This window comes from Urocitellus parryii, chromosome 9 (genome assembly GCF_045843805.1).
Source record: "Urocitellus parryii isolate mUroPar1 chromosome 9, mUroPar1.hap1, whole genome shotgun sequence".
NCBI lineage: Eukaryota > Metazoa > Chordata > Mammalia > Rodentia > Sciuridae > Urocitellus > Urocitellus parryii.
In genome coordinates this window covers 75,071,440-75,085,904 of record NC_135539.1, presented here as the reverse complement: position 1 = coordinate 75,085,904, position 14,465 = coordinate 75,071,440, and the positions used below count along the sequence as shown (strand labels likewise).

Sequence of the window (14,465 nt, the reverse complement as noted above, 5' to 3'; positions counted from 1 at the left end):
TCTATGAATGCATCCAATTTGACATAAATATCTCCAAACATATTGTAATTAAGATTGTTTCAGCTTTTCTTTTAATGCTAATAAAAAATCCAGCTAAGGTATTTGATAAAGTACACAAAATGTTTTTTTTTAATCTGTAGAGTATTATTATCAAAAGAACATTTGGTGGAAGGAAAACAACAGAGTAGAGGAAAGGAATTACGAAAAAGGAGGAAGAGGGAAAAGGCATAGCAAAGTAACTGGGGGATAAAATCTACCCTATTATGCTATTTCCAGGTATGTATAAACCACAGTATATGAATAAAATCATATCAACTAATATATACAAGTTCATATACATCACATTAAGTAAGTTATAATAATAGGAGGAAGATCAGGAGAGTCCAGCAAGAAGATCATGGGGAGGGGGAGGACATGAAGGGAAGTCATTGAGATATGAGATTGATCAAATGTTAGATGTATGAGTGAATGTGGCATCATGAATCTCACTACTATGAATAATTATAATGTGCTAGAAATAAAGAATTTTTATTATAGTTCTCAAGAAGAGAAGTGTTCCACTCTGCTCACTTCAACCTTGGCACATCTGACCCCTCACACTTTTTCCAGGCCGATTTCCTCTCACCTCCTTGACAACCATCTGAAAGGTGAACCTTATTCCCTAGTTTTCAGGAGCTCTGGTCCTCAAGCTGCAGGAAGGGAGCCCTTGACCTTGATGCTTATCCTGGCCCTATGTGCTTCATCTTGCAGACCATGAACCATTATCTGAATGTATTCTGTTTTCTAATTATTCCCTGGGCAAGAGAAACACTGAAAAATAAATACCAATTGCTACTTCCTTAGATCCTGAGAACTCCTATATTCTGCTTCCCCAGAAATGTGTTAACATCACCAAACCCCTGCTTACAAGCTAGTAGCCCAGTTAGTTTTTGTTCATAATCACTCAAAAAGAAAGTAATCATAAATATAATGGATTGAATGTAGAATCTTGAGATAAAAAACTTTATTTTTTTCAAAATTTGATGAAAATTTTAGTGTCTTCCTTACTGGACTGGTGAAGATTGCTTCAAGAAGAATGTGAGTTGCTAAGACACACAGGTTAACAACAGAAGTGATGTGTCCAATGAGTAGCATCTGAGCTGTCTCCTGCATCAGGACCCACACGGAGGATACCAGTAGAAGTCATGACAAAGGTGTACACATTAATATTCATCAGCAAATGGATAATTCGGATGATCAGCCCCACTAAAATGAGAATCAAAAATGTATAACACACTCAGTGACACCATTTTTACAGGGGTAAAGAAGTGACATCTACAAACTCCATTATATTTTCTGAGTGGTTGTGAAATCGGCCTTTCCTACTTTCCTGAATATAGCTTTATCAGAAAGGTAACTAAATTATTCAAATTCTATTCCCTTTTCTAGAACAGCACACAAAGAGCTCACTGAGACAAGAATTCACTCATATTCATCTCATCTCCCTTAGCTGTATCAAACAAAGATATCTTTCCTTATATATAAATATATAAATGGACACATCATTTATACCATCTTTAGTATAAAAACAGGTTTAGATATTGACCAATACAAAAACTATTTTAGGGTAGAGTATTTTGCTAGCAATTTAACTTCCATTTCACTAGTTCATTAATTATTTGCTCACTGCTGATCACACATGACACAGTGCTACATTCAGACATGGAAAGGATGTTGTTTATAAACTAGACGTGCAAACCCCTGGAGCTCACTATATAATATTTACATCTCTGTACTTTAGTAACAATACAACAGAAAACCATTACTTCTGGAAATAATTAATAGGGAGCAAGAATTGCCAATTGCTTGCTACTGTCTCTTGACATTATGGTCCTCCTTTTCCTTTTTTAAATTTATATTAACAATATGTTAGAAATTATAAAAATATAGCTTCCAGTTTTTAAGGACATATCATAATTGATTATATAATCCCCTCTCAGATATCATCACATCAATTTCTATTATAAATTAACATTCCCTCAGGCAGAAGGGACATATATTCCTTGTTTACCCTCACTTATAACATATGTGCATTGTCACACTCTATAACCATAAAGAATCAAAAAGGAGTAAAAATATTTTCATGACTATAATTCTCTTTGGATGATTTCTCTGCACACTTTTCCCTTGCTTTTGAATCTCTCTTTTCAAAAACGACTTTATCCTCTGCATTGAGATGTCTCCATTTTCAAACTCAAAACCAAATGTTCTCCCAATGGCCTCCACAGATGCCATTTGTCAGCCACATCAGTGTCTGAGGTCTGATCAAAACTCCATTGAATAAGAGGGAAAGACTTGAAACTAAAATAAACAATGGTCACACGTCAACCAACATTACTTACAACTCAGCAGCAAGGTATCGATAATTTCTGTTCAGGCCATCTAGTTCTTTCATGTCTTCTGCAGTCAACTCGAAATCAAAAACCTATCACACAAGTTAAAAGTATTTAGCATAGGTGGACTGTGTGTTGCAGATCCTGGAAATCCAATGAAATCAGATAACTGCAGAAACATTTAAAATATCTGAGAAGTTTTTTCCAAAACTTATTAAAGACATGAAGCAAAAGGCTCAAATGGTCAATAAGTATCTCATGAAAATTAAAAATAAATCACTTCTAATGCATAATGTAGTGAAACTGTACCAACTACAGACAAAGAGAGATCATTAAACAGAAGCTGTAGCAAATAAGGCTAATGTTATACCAAGATTACGGTGTCATGTACTTAAAAGACTCAGAAAAAGCTAGAGGCAACATTTTGAAATATGTAAGATGATTCAATAATTTCCAAGGATACTCTTTGATTTCTTTCTTTTTGCGGGGGAGATAGGAAGGTACCAGGGTATGAACTCAAGGGTACTGGAATACTGAGTCACATCCCCACCCCTATTTTGTATTTTATTTAAAGATAGGATCTCACTCAATTGGTTAGCACCTTGCTTTGGCTGAGGCTTCTTTGAACTCTCCATCTTCTTGCCTCAGCCTCCTGAGCTGCTGGGATCATAGGCATGTGCCACTTGCCCAGCTACAGGTCAGTTTCTATATCACATCAGTGGAAACTTCAAACTCCAATAATGATTCTTGTTCAACAATTTTTAAGTCAGAAATTCTTAAAGTACTAATTATATCTTGTTAATTAGGTTAATAAAGTCAAAGGAGGTGGTGGAGCGAGGATCACTTTGTCTAAAACTGAGACATTTTAAGCATGAAAACAGTTTCCACAAATTCCTAACATGCCTAAATAGATACTTAAATCATATGTAATTTCCTCAAAAATGGCAAGAGTAAAATGTTTATAATTTAACAATTGATGAATGAGGTAAATGGAACTAACAGAATTCTTTGAACTTTTCTGTGCATTTGGAAATTCTCAAAATAAAAAGGGATTATCAGAATTATCACTACCATGTGAATAAATCTAACAGCATATATACAAAGGCCTTCATGGAGAAGTTTACTGAAGAGGTTTCAAGTTGGCTGATATAAAGTCAATTTCCTGGCTGCTCAGTGGCATAAAACCAGACAAGCAGTCTCTCAGCAAGGTGGGTGAACAAACGAAATAAGGGGGTGACTTTTCTGAAATTTCATATTGGACGCTCAAAATATATTGTGTACTCATTAAATTAGAGTAATAAAATCAGGAAAAAATCCCCAGCACCAGAGCTACTGCCACAGTTGGAGTTCCAAGCCAGATTGATCTCTCCATGAGCACAGAGGATAAAGGAATTAATGGAATCCATATCATATCATAAACATGGATTGGAATCTTTAATATTTTAAAGTACTTTTCTCTCCAAATTTAGTGAGAGTTCCACTGCAATATCAAGCAAACAGCAACAATCTGGGAAGAGATTGATAAAGTGCTTCTAAATTCTTTATAATAGGTCAATCTACAATAGCCAAGATATTTATAAATGAGTGAAGAGATAGCAAATGTTTTGTGATGTAGGACAAAAAGACTGATTTTCCAATATAATTAAGATTATGAAAAAGAGCAAATAAGACAACCAATGACAGAAAAGTAGCTGGAAAAGTAATTCGTGTTATTGGGAAATTTAGCTAGTCATTTAAAAATTATGTGTGCATTTGGATTTTTTGTAAAGAAAAATTTTTTTAAAAAAAACCTGCAATTGAAATAAATATGGAGTTAAGGACTATAAGACTTTTGTAAAGTAATGTACTAAAGGACTGTTCAGTTCCCAATGTAAGAAAAATATGCCACTCATCAACCACAAAGTAAAGACGTGAAAACAACAAGAGAATTAACATTGTTCATGAAAGTATACCAAAAGGAAAAAAAAAGAAACACAAGGAGAATTTGGAGAACATATTTCAACAAATATATCTGTATCTGAAAAACAATATTCAGAATACATCAATGTGGTTAATTGTTTGCAAAAATGCTTCCCCAATAATTCACATGTCCCAGTATCTAAACTCCTATGTGAATTTGCAGCTTCTTTCACTAAGAGACTCTGTTTACTTCCCTACCCATTGAGTCTTGTATGGTCTATAATTTGCATTGGCAAATAGAACCTGGCAGAAGCAGTGATGTGCCCATTGTGAGCCTACCTAGGCATCAGAAGGCTCTGCAAGGATCCATTCACTGCCTGCGGACAGTGCTATGTGATGAGATAAAGTCTGAGTCATCAACTGGTATATGTGAAGTTCTATAGAGCAGAGCTCAGACACCCCAGACAACAAAGCAAACAGGACTAAAGCAGTGGCACCACATATTCTGCGGATTCATATGAGAATCTCTTACAAATTTTTGAAAATCCAGTGTAACTGGACGACATTCACTGAATTCAATGAATTCAGGCTAATAGTCAAGCCATAGGATTATGAGATAAACAAGTGTTTTTTGCACTAACCTCAATATTATGGGTGGTTTGTTTTGCATCTACTCTAAGTAATGATTCAAAAACGTTCTACTTGAGAATAAAAAGATGAACAAACCATCTAAATGGGTAATACATAAACTGACAGGTGGCAAGTGAAAAAACTCAAATTGAATAAATATATGAATATTAAAATAGCTTGAGTATTTGGGGAAGTGTAAAAAATAATAATTTGAGGAATAAAAGTTGCCCAATCCAAACTCTCATTTTGGAAAATTAAAAAATATACAAAGATGTTACTTGCAAGAATCACACAATACCTGGCTACTGATGCTGAAACCAAATCTCTGTGCTTTGTCCAACCTAATCCTATCCAGTTGCACTGTCTGTCCCATTGTAGAGTAAAAGAACACACTCTGAAAGCACCTGAAATCTTACATGCAGAGGACATGCTGCTGATATTGACTGGTCCCAATATGATCCTTACAAGTTTCAAAGAGGCACACATGTGAAGAACCCACATTCCCACAGACCTCCTCTCTACCTGAATGTTCTCTTTTATTTCATTCTCCTTCAAACTCTGGGCCAGAACCACAATCCCTTGCTGCAGCTGGTAGCGGAGGGCAATCAGGGCTGGGGATCGCTTGTGCTTTTTTGCCAAGGCACCAAGAACAGGATCATCCAAGAGAACTGGGGAGCTCGGGTCAACCCTGGAAGAGAAGAAATTAATGATAAAGTCCTGAGGTCAAGTAGTTAGGAGGATTTCATTTATTTCTGGGTTTTTTTTGTTTGTTTGTTTGTTGGTGTGTGTAGGTAGTGGAGAGGGTGGTGTTTAAGGGCAATTACTGAGGATGAATCAAAAAGCATTTTGCCAGAGAGGCAAATGCTTACCCCTTTTTATTTTTGACAAAGGGTCTTACTAAGTTTCTGAGGCTGGCCTCAAGTTTACAATCTTTCTGCCTCAGCTTCCCCAGACACTGCAATGACAGGCAAGCACCATTACACCCACTCACAAAACATACTGAGGTCTATTTGGACCACTCTAAGTAGGCATCCTCAAATGCAGACCCTGGTCCTGCAGCATCAGTGACTTATGGGACCTTTTCAGAAGTGCAAATTCTCTCCTGTCCCTGAGCCACTTGAGAGTGATCTTCCAAAATCTAAGTCTTATAAGACATCTGAGGTAAACTCCCTGATGTTTCATTACCATTGTTTGTCTCGTTGAGTTCCAAGAGCACCATAGGCAACTAGAACAATGTTTTTTGATTTGCAGAAGTCCAACAATTTCCTCTGGTTGTGATAAACATGACATTCTACCTGCAGTGGACAAGACAGAAAGTATCTCATTCTACAAAATGTTAATATTAATATGAAAACAAAATGCCAAAGAAAAAAAAAGCTGAATTTTTTAAAAAATTGAAACTTGGACTTTAAATTTTGCCATTAACCAAGATTGACCAATGACTCATGAGAATAAGTTTGAAAGACATTTGATAGATATTCTGCAGGTAACATTTGGGTAAAATTGTTCATCAAAACCTATAAGCCCTAGTCCATATCTCAAGGAGCTTAGAATAATTCTCCATAATTATAATATATAAGAACAAATTCTAATTAGAGCCAGTCAGGGTGGGACAAAGTGACCCAGACTTGAAAATCTCCCCTCTGCGGTCAAGAACATGAACAATGGAAACTTGGATATCTGAGGCCACCCTACTGTGAGCCAACAGTCTAGAAGGTGAAGGTGAAGGTTGGCAGGACTACAAAACTCCCAAGAGACTCCCTAGAAAACTGGAAGCCAGGGTGGGCATGCCGTCCCCCTCCTTTCTGAGAGGATTCACTCTCCCTTAAGAGTTTCATCTTTTGCCATTTTCTTATCCTTTGTAGTAAATTCATGCCTGCAAGTCTGAGCCACATGTCTGCAATTTTTCAAGTGTGATGCAAAAACCAGTAACTAAGGACCACTATTCCTGCCCCTTGATTTGTAAAAAGAATTCAAGTCTAACTCCTAACTGACTACAAATGGGACTGGAAAAACAAGTTCACTGATACAATAAGACAGTTTGGAAAACAGATCCTGGTTCAAGCATTATATGAAAAAGCACTGGGTGACTGACCATTCTGCATGAAAAGAGCTTAAGATACATGACAAAGAGCAACATGTGAACCAGAGTGGCATCCTGGAAAGGGGAAGAAGAATACAAGATATTTCAGAAAACCAATGGGAAACGTGAACACAGACTGGATTTAGATGGTATGAGAGACTTACAAATAACTTTAGGTATAGTAATGAAATGTGTTGTGTGAGATATGATCTTCATTCCTAGGAAATGTTCCCTGAGTTCTCTAAGAGTTAGCAGTCTAATCTACAATACACTTTAAAGAAATTTAGCAAAATATTACTGAGGTGTATGCAGATATATCCACAGAAATCTACATCTCACAGTGTTTCCCAAAGTCAACAATTTTAGATACAAGGTAGACTATATGAATGTCCTATATCATGCTCTCAGTTTCTGTATGTTTGAAAAATTTCATGATAAAAAATTAAGATAAATTAATACAAAATTATTTTCAATTATTAGCAATTATATTTTAAATTTATAGTGCACTATCAACATTTATAAAAGTTATGGTCTCTGTTTTCCAACCACAGACAAATAACCATGCCCAGAATAGATGTAATTAAACAGTTGATTTGATATCAGAAAGCATGGAAGAAAGAAAGATAGAAGGACTTAGGCTCAGGGCCAACTGTATATTCTGGTTAAAGTTCCTGAATGTGAATTTGATCCACCATCAGAATCACCATACACAAGTAAGTTCCTCTCAGTCCTGTTACTTTCATGAGCTCTGCTGTTTTTTCTAATTAATGCTTCTGGATCCATAAAACTGAAATAAGCCATAAAAATGATTCAGGCTCCGGACCTCCACACAAAACCTGATAATTGATCTTCTGTTTTCACTCTTTCTTTCTCACTGCCCATTCCTGTGCACTGGACCTCTTTCCTACCCACAATTCCTGCCACTACACATTCACCCATCCAGTCTCTGGTCAACTTCCATTGCTCAAGGCAAGCTCACCATATCCCTGAAGTCAGATAAAGAACAACTCTCCTCATCACCTGTACACCACCAAATTCCTACGAAACTGGGCACCAAGATCGTCCCCTCATTTTCACCAAGGATTCACCCAGCTCAGGTACAATTGAGAACCCTCCACACTCTCCAAGACAGTATTAGACTCTTCTGTTCTACAAAGACAAATGAACTGGGGGACAGAAGAAATGGACACTTGGAGGTGGTGCAGAAACAAGGAAAGAAATGAGATGGCAGTGAGGATCAGGGCTCTCACCTGGTTGCAGACAGGCTTATACTTGAGGCCTGGTTTATTCAGGATCATCTCCAGCTGCCTGCGGTTAAAGTTGGACACCCCAATGGACTTGGCCAATCCTGCGTCCTTGCACTTCTCCATGGCCTTGGGAGGAAGGGGTTGGGAAGAGGCATTTGTACAATGGACTATGTCAGTATAAAGTCCAGACAGAACTGTTAATAGGAGCACTTTTCAACAAATGACAACAAAGCTGATGAACTGATTATTAACAAGAGAAAGATGGTAAAGATAATTGGGCACAGTACTGAGAGCCAGAAAAGGAATCCCTGTGTCCCTGGGAAATCAGACATCACTGCAGGTGGAGGCAGGTGGTGCACTTCTCACTGTCACCATTTTTCTCTGCTGTTTCCCTCTACTATATTCAAGTAATTCATTCCTCCCCACCACCCTAAGAAAAATCCTCTCTAAATTATAATGATTTCTTGTCCCACAATTTCAGGAGAAAGCATGACCTGACTGTCACCATGTGGTCCTCCTATGTGATCACTCTCTCAGGCACTCACCTCCCACACAGCACAGAGATCCACATGGTCATATATTGTTTTTCCATTTTCATCTTTTGGAAAAAGCTCTTCCCCTGGCTGGAATAGAAGTGATCATCACAGCAATCTTACCAAATTCATATGTCCATGTATAGCAATGATGCTAGGTGTATTTATGGAATGGAACATTCAAACCCATGAACCATTAGGTGCTTATCTTCCTGTATTCTCTTACATCAAATTATATATATATATATATATATATATATATATATATATATATATATATATATATAATTTTAAAAGATTTTTGCAGTTCTCCTCACGGAGTCTCCTACTTGCCTTATGTTACTTTTCCTGTCCCTATACATTGCCCTGTGTCAATTCCTCTCTTTCACTGGGAGGATACATGCTTGCATGCAATTAATCACAGCAATAGTGAATTTCAGTGATGACACAGGTTAAACAATATTCCTTATCTACCTGGACACATATGTGTCCATGAATATGTATGTGTATTTAAGACAGTCATTCAAGTTTCTATTCAAGATTGATTTGGTGCTGGAAGATGAAGAGACCCTATCAAATATTAATGACTATGAAGCTTGAACTGCCCCAAAGTCATATTTACCACCAATTAAAAAGGTAAAACAAAACCAAGCAAACCTCTGGTAATGCAGATATAATGGATGAATAAACAGAGATGTTTCTGAAGATTACTTCTAATCACAAATCTAAATGGTTTCGACTTTCTATAATTCATATAAATAAGGTTTATATAATTTTACATAGAAGCTTAATTCAACCATCCTTGGTAATGATGGTCCTAGGAATGGCTGGAATTGAATTGGTTTGATGATGCAAATTGCTTACCTTCATTGAAAATGGGTAATGAATCAAATACAGGTCAACATAGTCAAAATGAAATTTTTTCAGTGATCTTTCCAAAGAAGATTGCACCAGCTCTGGTCGATGAAAAGTGCACCATAGCTGCAATGGTTAAAGAAAGGAAATTGGACTGTATTAATACATGACTCATATTTGGGAAATTTTTTAACTTCATATTGAGACATTCATTTGTCTGTTGATTGAAAACTGTTGATCACAGGGAAGATATTCTCTTCAGGTCTTTGGTTTCCATTCATCTCGCCTATTCATGTGAATGGGATAATATTTTTGGTTATTATTAGCCAATCAATCAAACTATGGAAGTAAATACTCAAAAGATATTATTTTTATCAAATACTAACATTATTGAATCTCTTTATTGTGTTTCATAGAGATTGTAAACCTATTATTAGTCCATTTCATCCATTTATTTCACAAGATTTTTTTAAATTTAAAGAACTGAAGGAAAACACGTTTTGAACATTTTAATATATGGTAAAAAAATCAAGACACTTTAGCTACATATTGTTTACTCCCCCTACAAAATTATCTTTGACAAAAACAAATGTTAAAGTTGATATTCAGAATCATAAGAAATTTTGGAAAGTCATCATGGAGAAAATGAAACCATAATCTGGTCATAATTCTATCTGATTCCACAGCTAATAGGAAATCATTCTGCTGATTCCAGAAGGAGAAAAGTATAGAAAATTAAAAGTCATAATGTTTAGACTGTGAGTAGCAATTCACAACCATTCTCTATTTTGAAAATGGATATTATATGTGAATGAACATTGTACAATGTTCACATTCCACCAATAACTCATCAGCTAATTTTCATTTCTTCATATCTATTTCAATAATTTTTGCACTGTATACACAATACCTTTGAAGTACAGAATATGTCTTCTCTCTTCACAGTGCCATCTGCAATCTTGCTTCTAATGGCCAGTCCTACCTCCTCTTCTACTTGGTATGCATAAGCACAATCAATATGGCGGTACCCAGCTTCTATAGCTATTTTGGTGGCCTCTGTTGTTTTAATATTAGGAACCTACAGGAACAAACAAAAAAAAGTATTTGGAAAATCATATGATTAATGATTTCTTACCTATAGTAAGAAAGTGGGCAATTCATTAGACTGAAGGAATTTTAAATTCCAATGTTTTCTTCAGACACCCTAATTATGTGATAAGGGGCTAGTCCACAGAACTTTGAATGTCCATTTTTCTCTTCTGTAAGAATTAAAGAAATTGCCAAAGAGTTATTTTGAAAGTCATGGACAGAAGGAATGACCTCAAAAAACTCAAATTTCCCCATGTCTTGTGTTAGTGCTGTGCTTGTGGTAAAAACCTCAAATTCCCTTTTCTGGGATTTTCCTTGTTAATGGAAAAAAAATCTCTGCCACCCGCACTGTGGATAAAGTGATAATTTGCAAAATATACAAAGAACTCAAAAAGCTCAACACCAAAAACAAACCCCAATCGCTAAATGAGCATAATAACTAAACAGACACTTCTTGAAAGATGAGATACAAACAGACAACAAGTATATGAAAAAATGTTCAACATCTCGAGCAATTAGAGAAAGGCAAATTCAAACTTCATGAAGATTTCTCCTCACTCCAGTCAGAATGGCAACTATCTAGAATACAGTAACAATAAATATTGCTGAGGATGTAGAGAAAAATCTACACCTTTACATTGTTGGTGGAAATCCAAATGGATGTAACCATTCTGGAAAGCAGTATAGAGCCTCATCAAAAATCTAATAATGGAACCACCATTTGACCCTATTATACAGATTCTTCATATATATGAAAAGGAGCTAAAACCACCCTACTACCATGGTTCAGCCACATCCATGTTTATAGTAGCTCAATTCACAATAGCTAAACTATGGAACCAAACTAGGTTCCTTCAACAGACAATAGGATAAAGAAAACTTAGCAAATATAAACAAAGTAATAATATTACTCAGGCATAAAAAGAATCACTTCATGACATTTGCCACTAAATGGATGGAACTGGAAACACTCATGCTAAGTGAAATAAGCCAGTCCCAATAAACCAAAGATTGAATGTTCTCTTTGATATGTGGGTGCTAACAAATAACAAGGGAGCAAGAGAAAGGAAGAATAGAAGTTCAGAGAAACAATGGGGATAGAAAGGAATAGAGTAGGTAGAGGAATAAGAAAGTCAGTGGAATGAATCTGCCATAAGTTTCCTATGAAGTAAGAAGACACCACAGTGAGTCACCACATCATGTACATACACAAGATTGAGTTTCTAATTAGAAAACGATATACTCCTTGTTTGTAAAATATGTCAAAGTAGATTCTACTGTCATGCAAAACTAAAAAGAACAAATAAATCATTCAGGTTAAAACCTGAATGGAACTGAGGGCACTGTGAAAGGATAAGCGTCACTCATCCAGTCAGCACTTACTGGACTGAATGTCCTGAGGAGGAGGAAGCCCATCTGGGCAATGCTTGTGAGGGAGGCAGGTGCTGTGGCTCAGCCTGTCACTGCTGGACCCTCCCCTGAGACCATCCTAGATAAGGACTGATACTTTGTATGCACTCTCCAGGTATTTTCTCTGGTCTTCTGGCAACCTAAGCTGCTGCCCTGGAACAACAGATCTATGAACCTGAGGGCACAATGCATATATAAACTCCACTGTTTGTACCCTTTAGGGAAAGCCCACATCCTTGTTGTTATGCAAACATGAAAAATCAAATATTCCAGATCCAGCCAGGGTCCAGACTGATAAAACAGCAGTGAACAAACAGCAGTGTGTTATGTCACCTCCCACCCACAACCACATCTCTATATGACAGACCTAAACACTGGCGGGTACAAACTGTATACTCTAAGGATTTAGACTCACAAATAAGGAATTATATTCATCTTGTAAAGGGTTATTCACATAAGCATCAGCCTTTAAAGATAAATCAATCCCCTTTTTTTGCAAAATACAATAAGAGTGACATTTACAATCATTGCATGGTCTACAAAATTTGGATGATGATTTGAAAGTTCATTTGTTAAACAATAAAAAGGCAAATCAAACATGTTCTTTTTAAAAAATTTCAGAAGTTTTTTTTTTCCAGGAAATCAAAATGAAAGTGATTCTGGGTACTACTGCCCTCGATTGATTCTATCCCTGAATTTCTTGGGTATAAGGGCACTTGGAGCAGCTCTAAAGCCCTAGTGGTCCCCTTCAATGCCACGTTGCCCTACAACCAAACCAAGTCCTGTCATGGGTCTGCACAATTGTTCTCTGGATGCTTCCGTAGTCTTGCAGAAGGAAAATGTTTAAATTCAAAATTCAGGAAACTAGTCCCTTGTCACACAATAAGTGATCAGAGGATGATGTTTGAATATGAAATTCTTTCCAGTCTAGTGAACTTGGCTCACTCCAGCTCAGAGGGTCACCTGTCAATACAACACACATGAGGGATGACCAGGAATTCACAAATACCCTTTCCCAGTTTAACTTCTCAGAATTTTATATTCTACATTCAGGAAAATTTCCCACACTTGAGAGCACGTGAAAAATTCTTGCAGCCAAGGTCAACATTTTCTGTGAGATGCCAAAGACTTCTTCACAGTGCAGAGGGAATATTCCCCATCATCAATGCTATGCTTCTTGTTTCCAGGACCTTTTGCTACACAGATGTCTCTGGAACTTGACTTTTTGGAAGGAAAAATGATTTCCTGAAGTATGGAAATAAACAGAAACCAGTACCAGTGCAAATCAAGTACTGACATTCATCTTTTTACTTAGTTGGTAAAGGGACTGACATGTGGGGAGGTGGTGGGCAGGCCCAGAATATTAATAGATGACCACATATCAGACAATGATATATAGAGTCATGTCTGTCCATTATCTTTTCTGTCCACAGAATAGCTCTCGCCTGGAGAAACAGAGAAACTAAGAGTCACATAGGAAGCAGGTCACTTGACAACCCAGATTGGATCCTGTTCATTTTATGTCTACTTTTTTTTTTTGAACCCTCAACCCAGCACCCCATTGTTACCTCTGGAGGTTTATAGGTGCCAAAGCCCAGTCCAGGAATGAAGTGACCATCATTGAGCTCCACATACTGATGTCTGGAATTCATTGCCTGTGACTCCTCAGCCTAAGCAGGTTCTGCTTCTTCTTCTGCAGTCACTGGGGAATAAATAACTGGATTTCACAGCCCCAACTGCTTATATAATGGTTAACCAATTCTACTTGCTGTTTAATATTTAGCCAACATTGTATGGGAGGAGTGAGTTTAAAGCAATATTCCAGGTATGAAAAGAGAATTAGAACCTGTTCACCTATATCATAGAGAAAAATTTCAATTAAATTACTACATGGTGATAAAAATGTTTGTGTTTAGGAAAACTACTCCTCAACAATAGTATTGTGAGTTATCATACAAGATTGGACCATTATTGACCATTTGTTAGGCTGGAAACCTCACATCCCCATTCTTTTGTAGTTTGTTTGGTTTTGGGCTTTTGTTTTTCTTTTGGTCATGATAAAGCCTCTTTTTGCTCAGACATTATTAGGAATACACCATGCACACAAACACAAAGACTGTTTTAAAAAGGATTGTGGAACATTTTTTGAAGTATCAGAAAAATAATCAAATGGTAAAAAGAACAAATGTTAGCCTTTTTAATTTTCTGATTGGTAAAGTATAATTCTCAAGAGGACTCAGTCCTGACAAGTATGCAATAAAACCTGCACTCACTGCAACGTTCTGCTCAGTGGAAGACAAATGATTACAGCCATGGAAAGTCATTTTGCAACAGGGAAAATAACCTT

The 14,465-nt window shown here is 36.6% G+C and overlaps 1 protein-coding gene across 1 annotated transcript; it reads right to left on the bottom strand.

Annotated features, from left to right (window-relative positions):
* Positions 1–981: 981 nt before the first annotated feature.
* On the bottom strand, positions 982–13,809 carry LOC144256814 (aldo-keto reductase family 1 member C3-like). The gene is made up of 9 exons (XM_077802268.1): positions 13,687–13,809; positions 10,530–10,697; positions 9,629–9,745; positions 8,777–8,854; positions 8,235–8,357; positions 6,087–6,196; positions 5,424–5,589; positions 2,382–2,464; positions 982–1,245 (listed from the first exon to the last, which is right to left on the bottom strand). Exons 1-9 carry the CDS (start codon positions 13,768–13,770, stop codon positions 1,203–1,205), a joined length of 972 nt encoding a protein of 323 aa, XP_077658394.1. The 5' UTR covers positions 13,771–13,809; the 3' UTR covers positions 982–1,202.
* Positions 13,810–14,465: the final 656 nt, after the last annotated feature.

Coding starts and splice junctions, on each gene's coding strand:
- LOC144256814 (XM_077802268.1), bottom strand. CDS start 13,770: ATGAATTCCAGACATCAGTATGTGGAGCTCAATGATGGTCACTTCATT. Junction 8,855..9,628: donor ATTACCCATTTTCAATGAAG/GTAAGCAATTTG, acceptor CTTCTATTCCAG/CCAGGGGAAGAGCTTTTTCC. Junction 8,358..8,776: donor ATCTCTGTGCTGTGTGGGAG/GTGAGTGCCTGA, acceptor CTTCCTCCCAAG/GCCATGGAGAAGTGCAAGGA.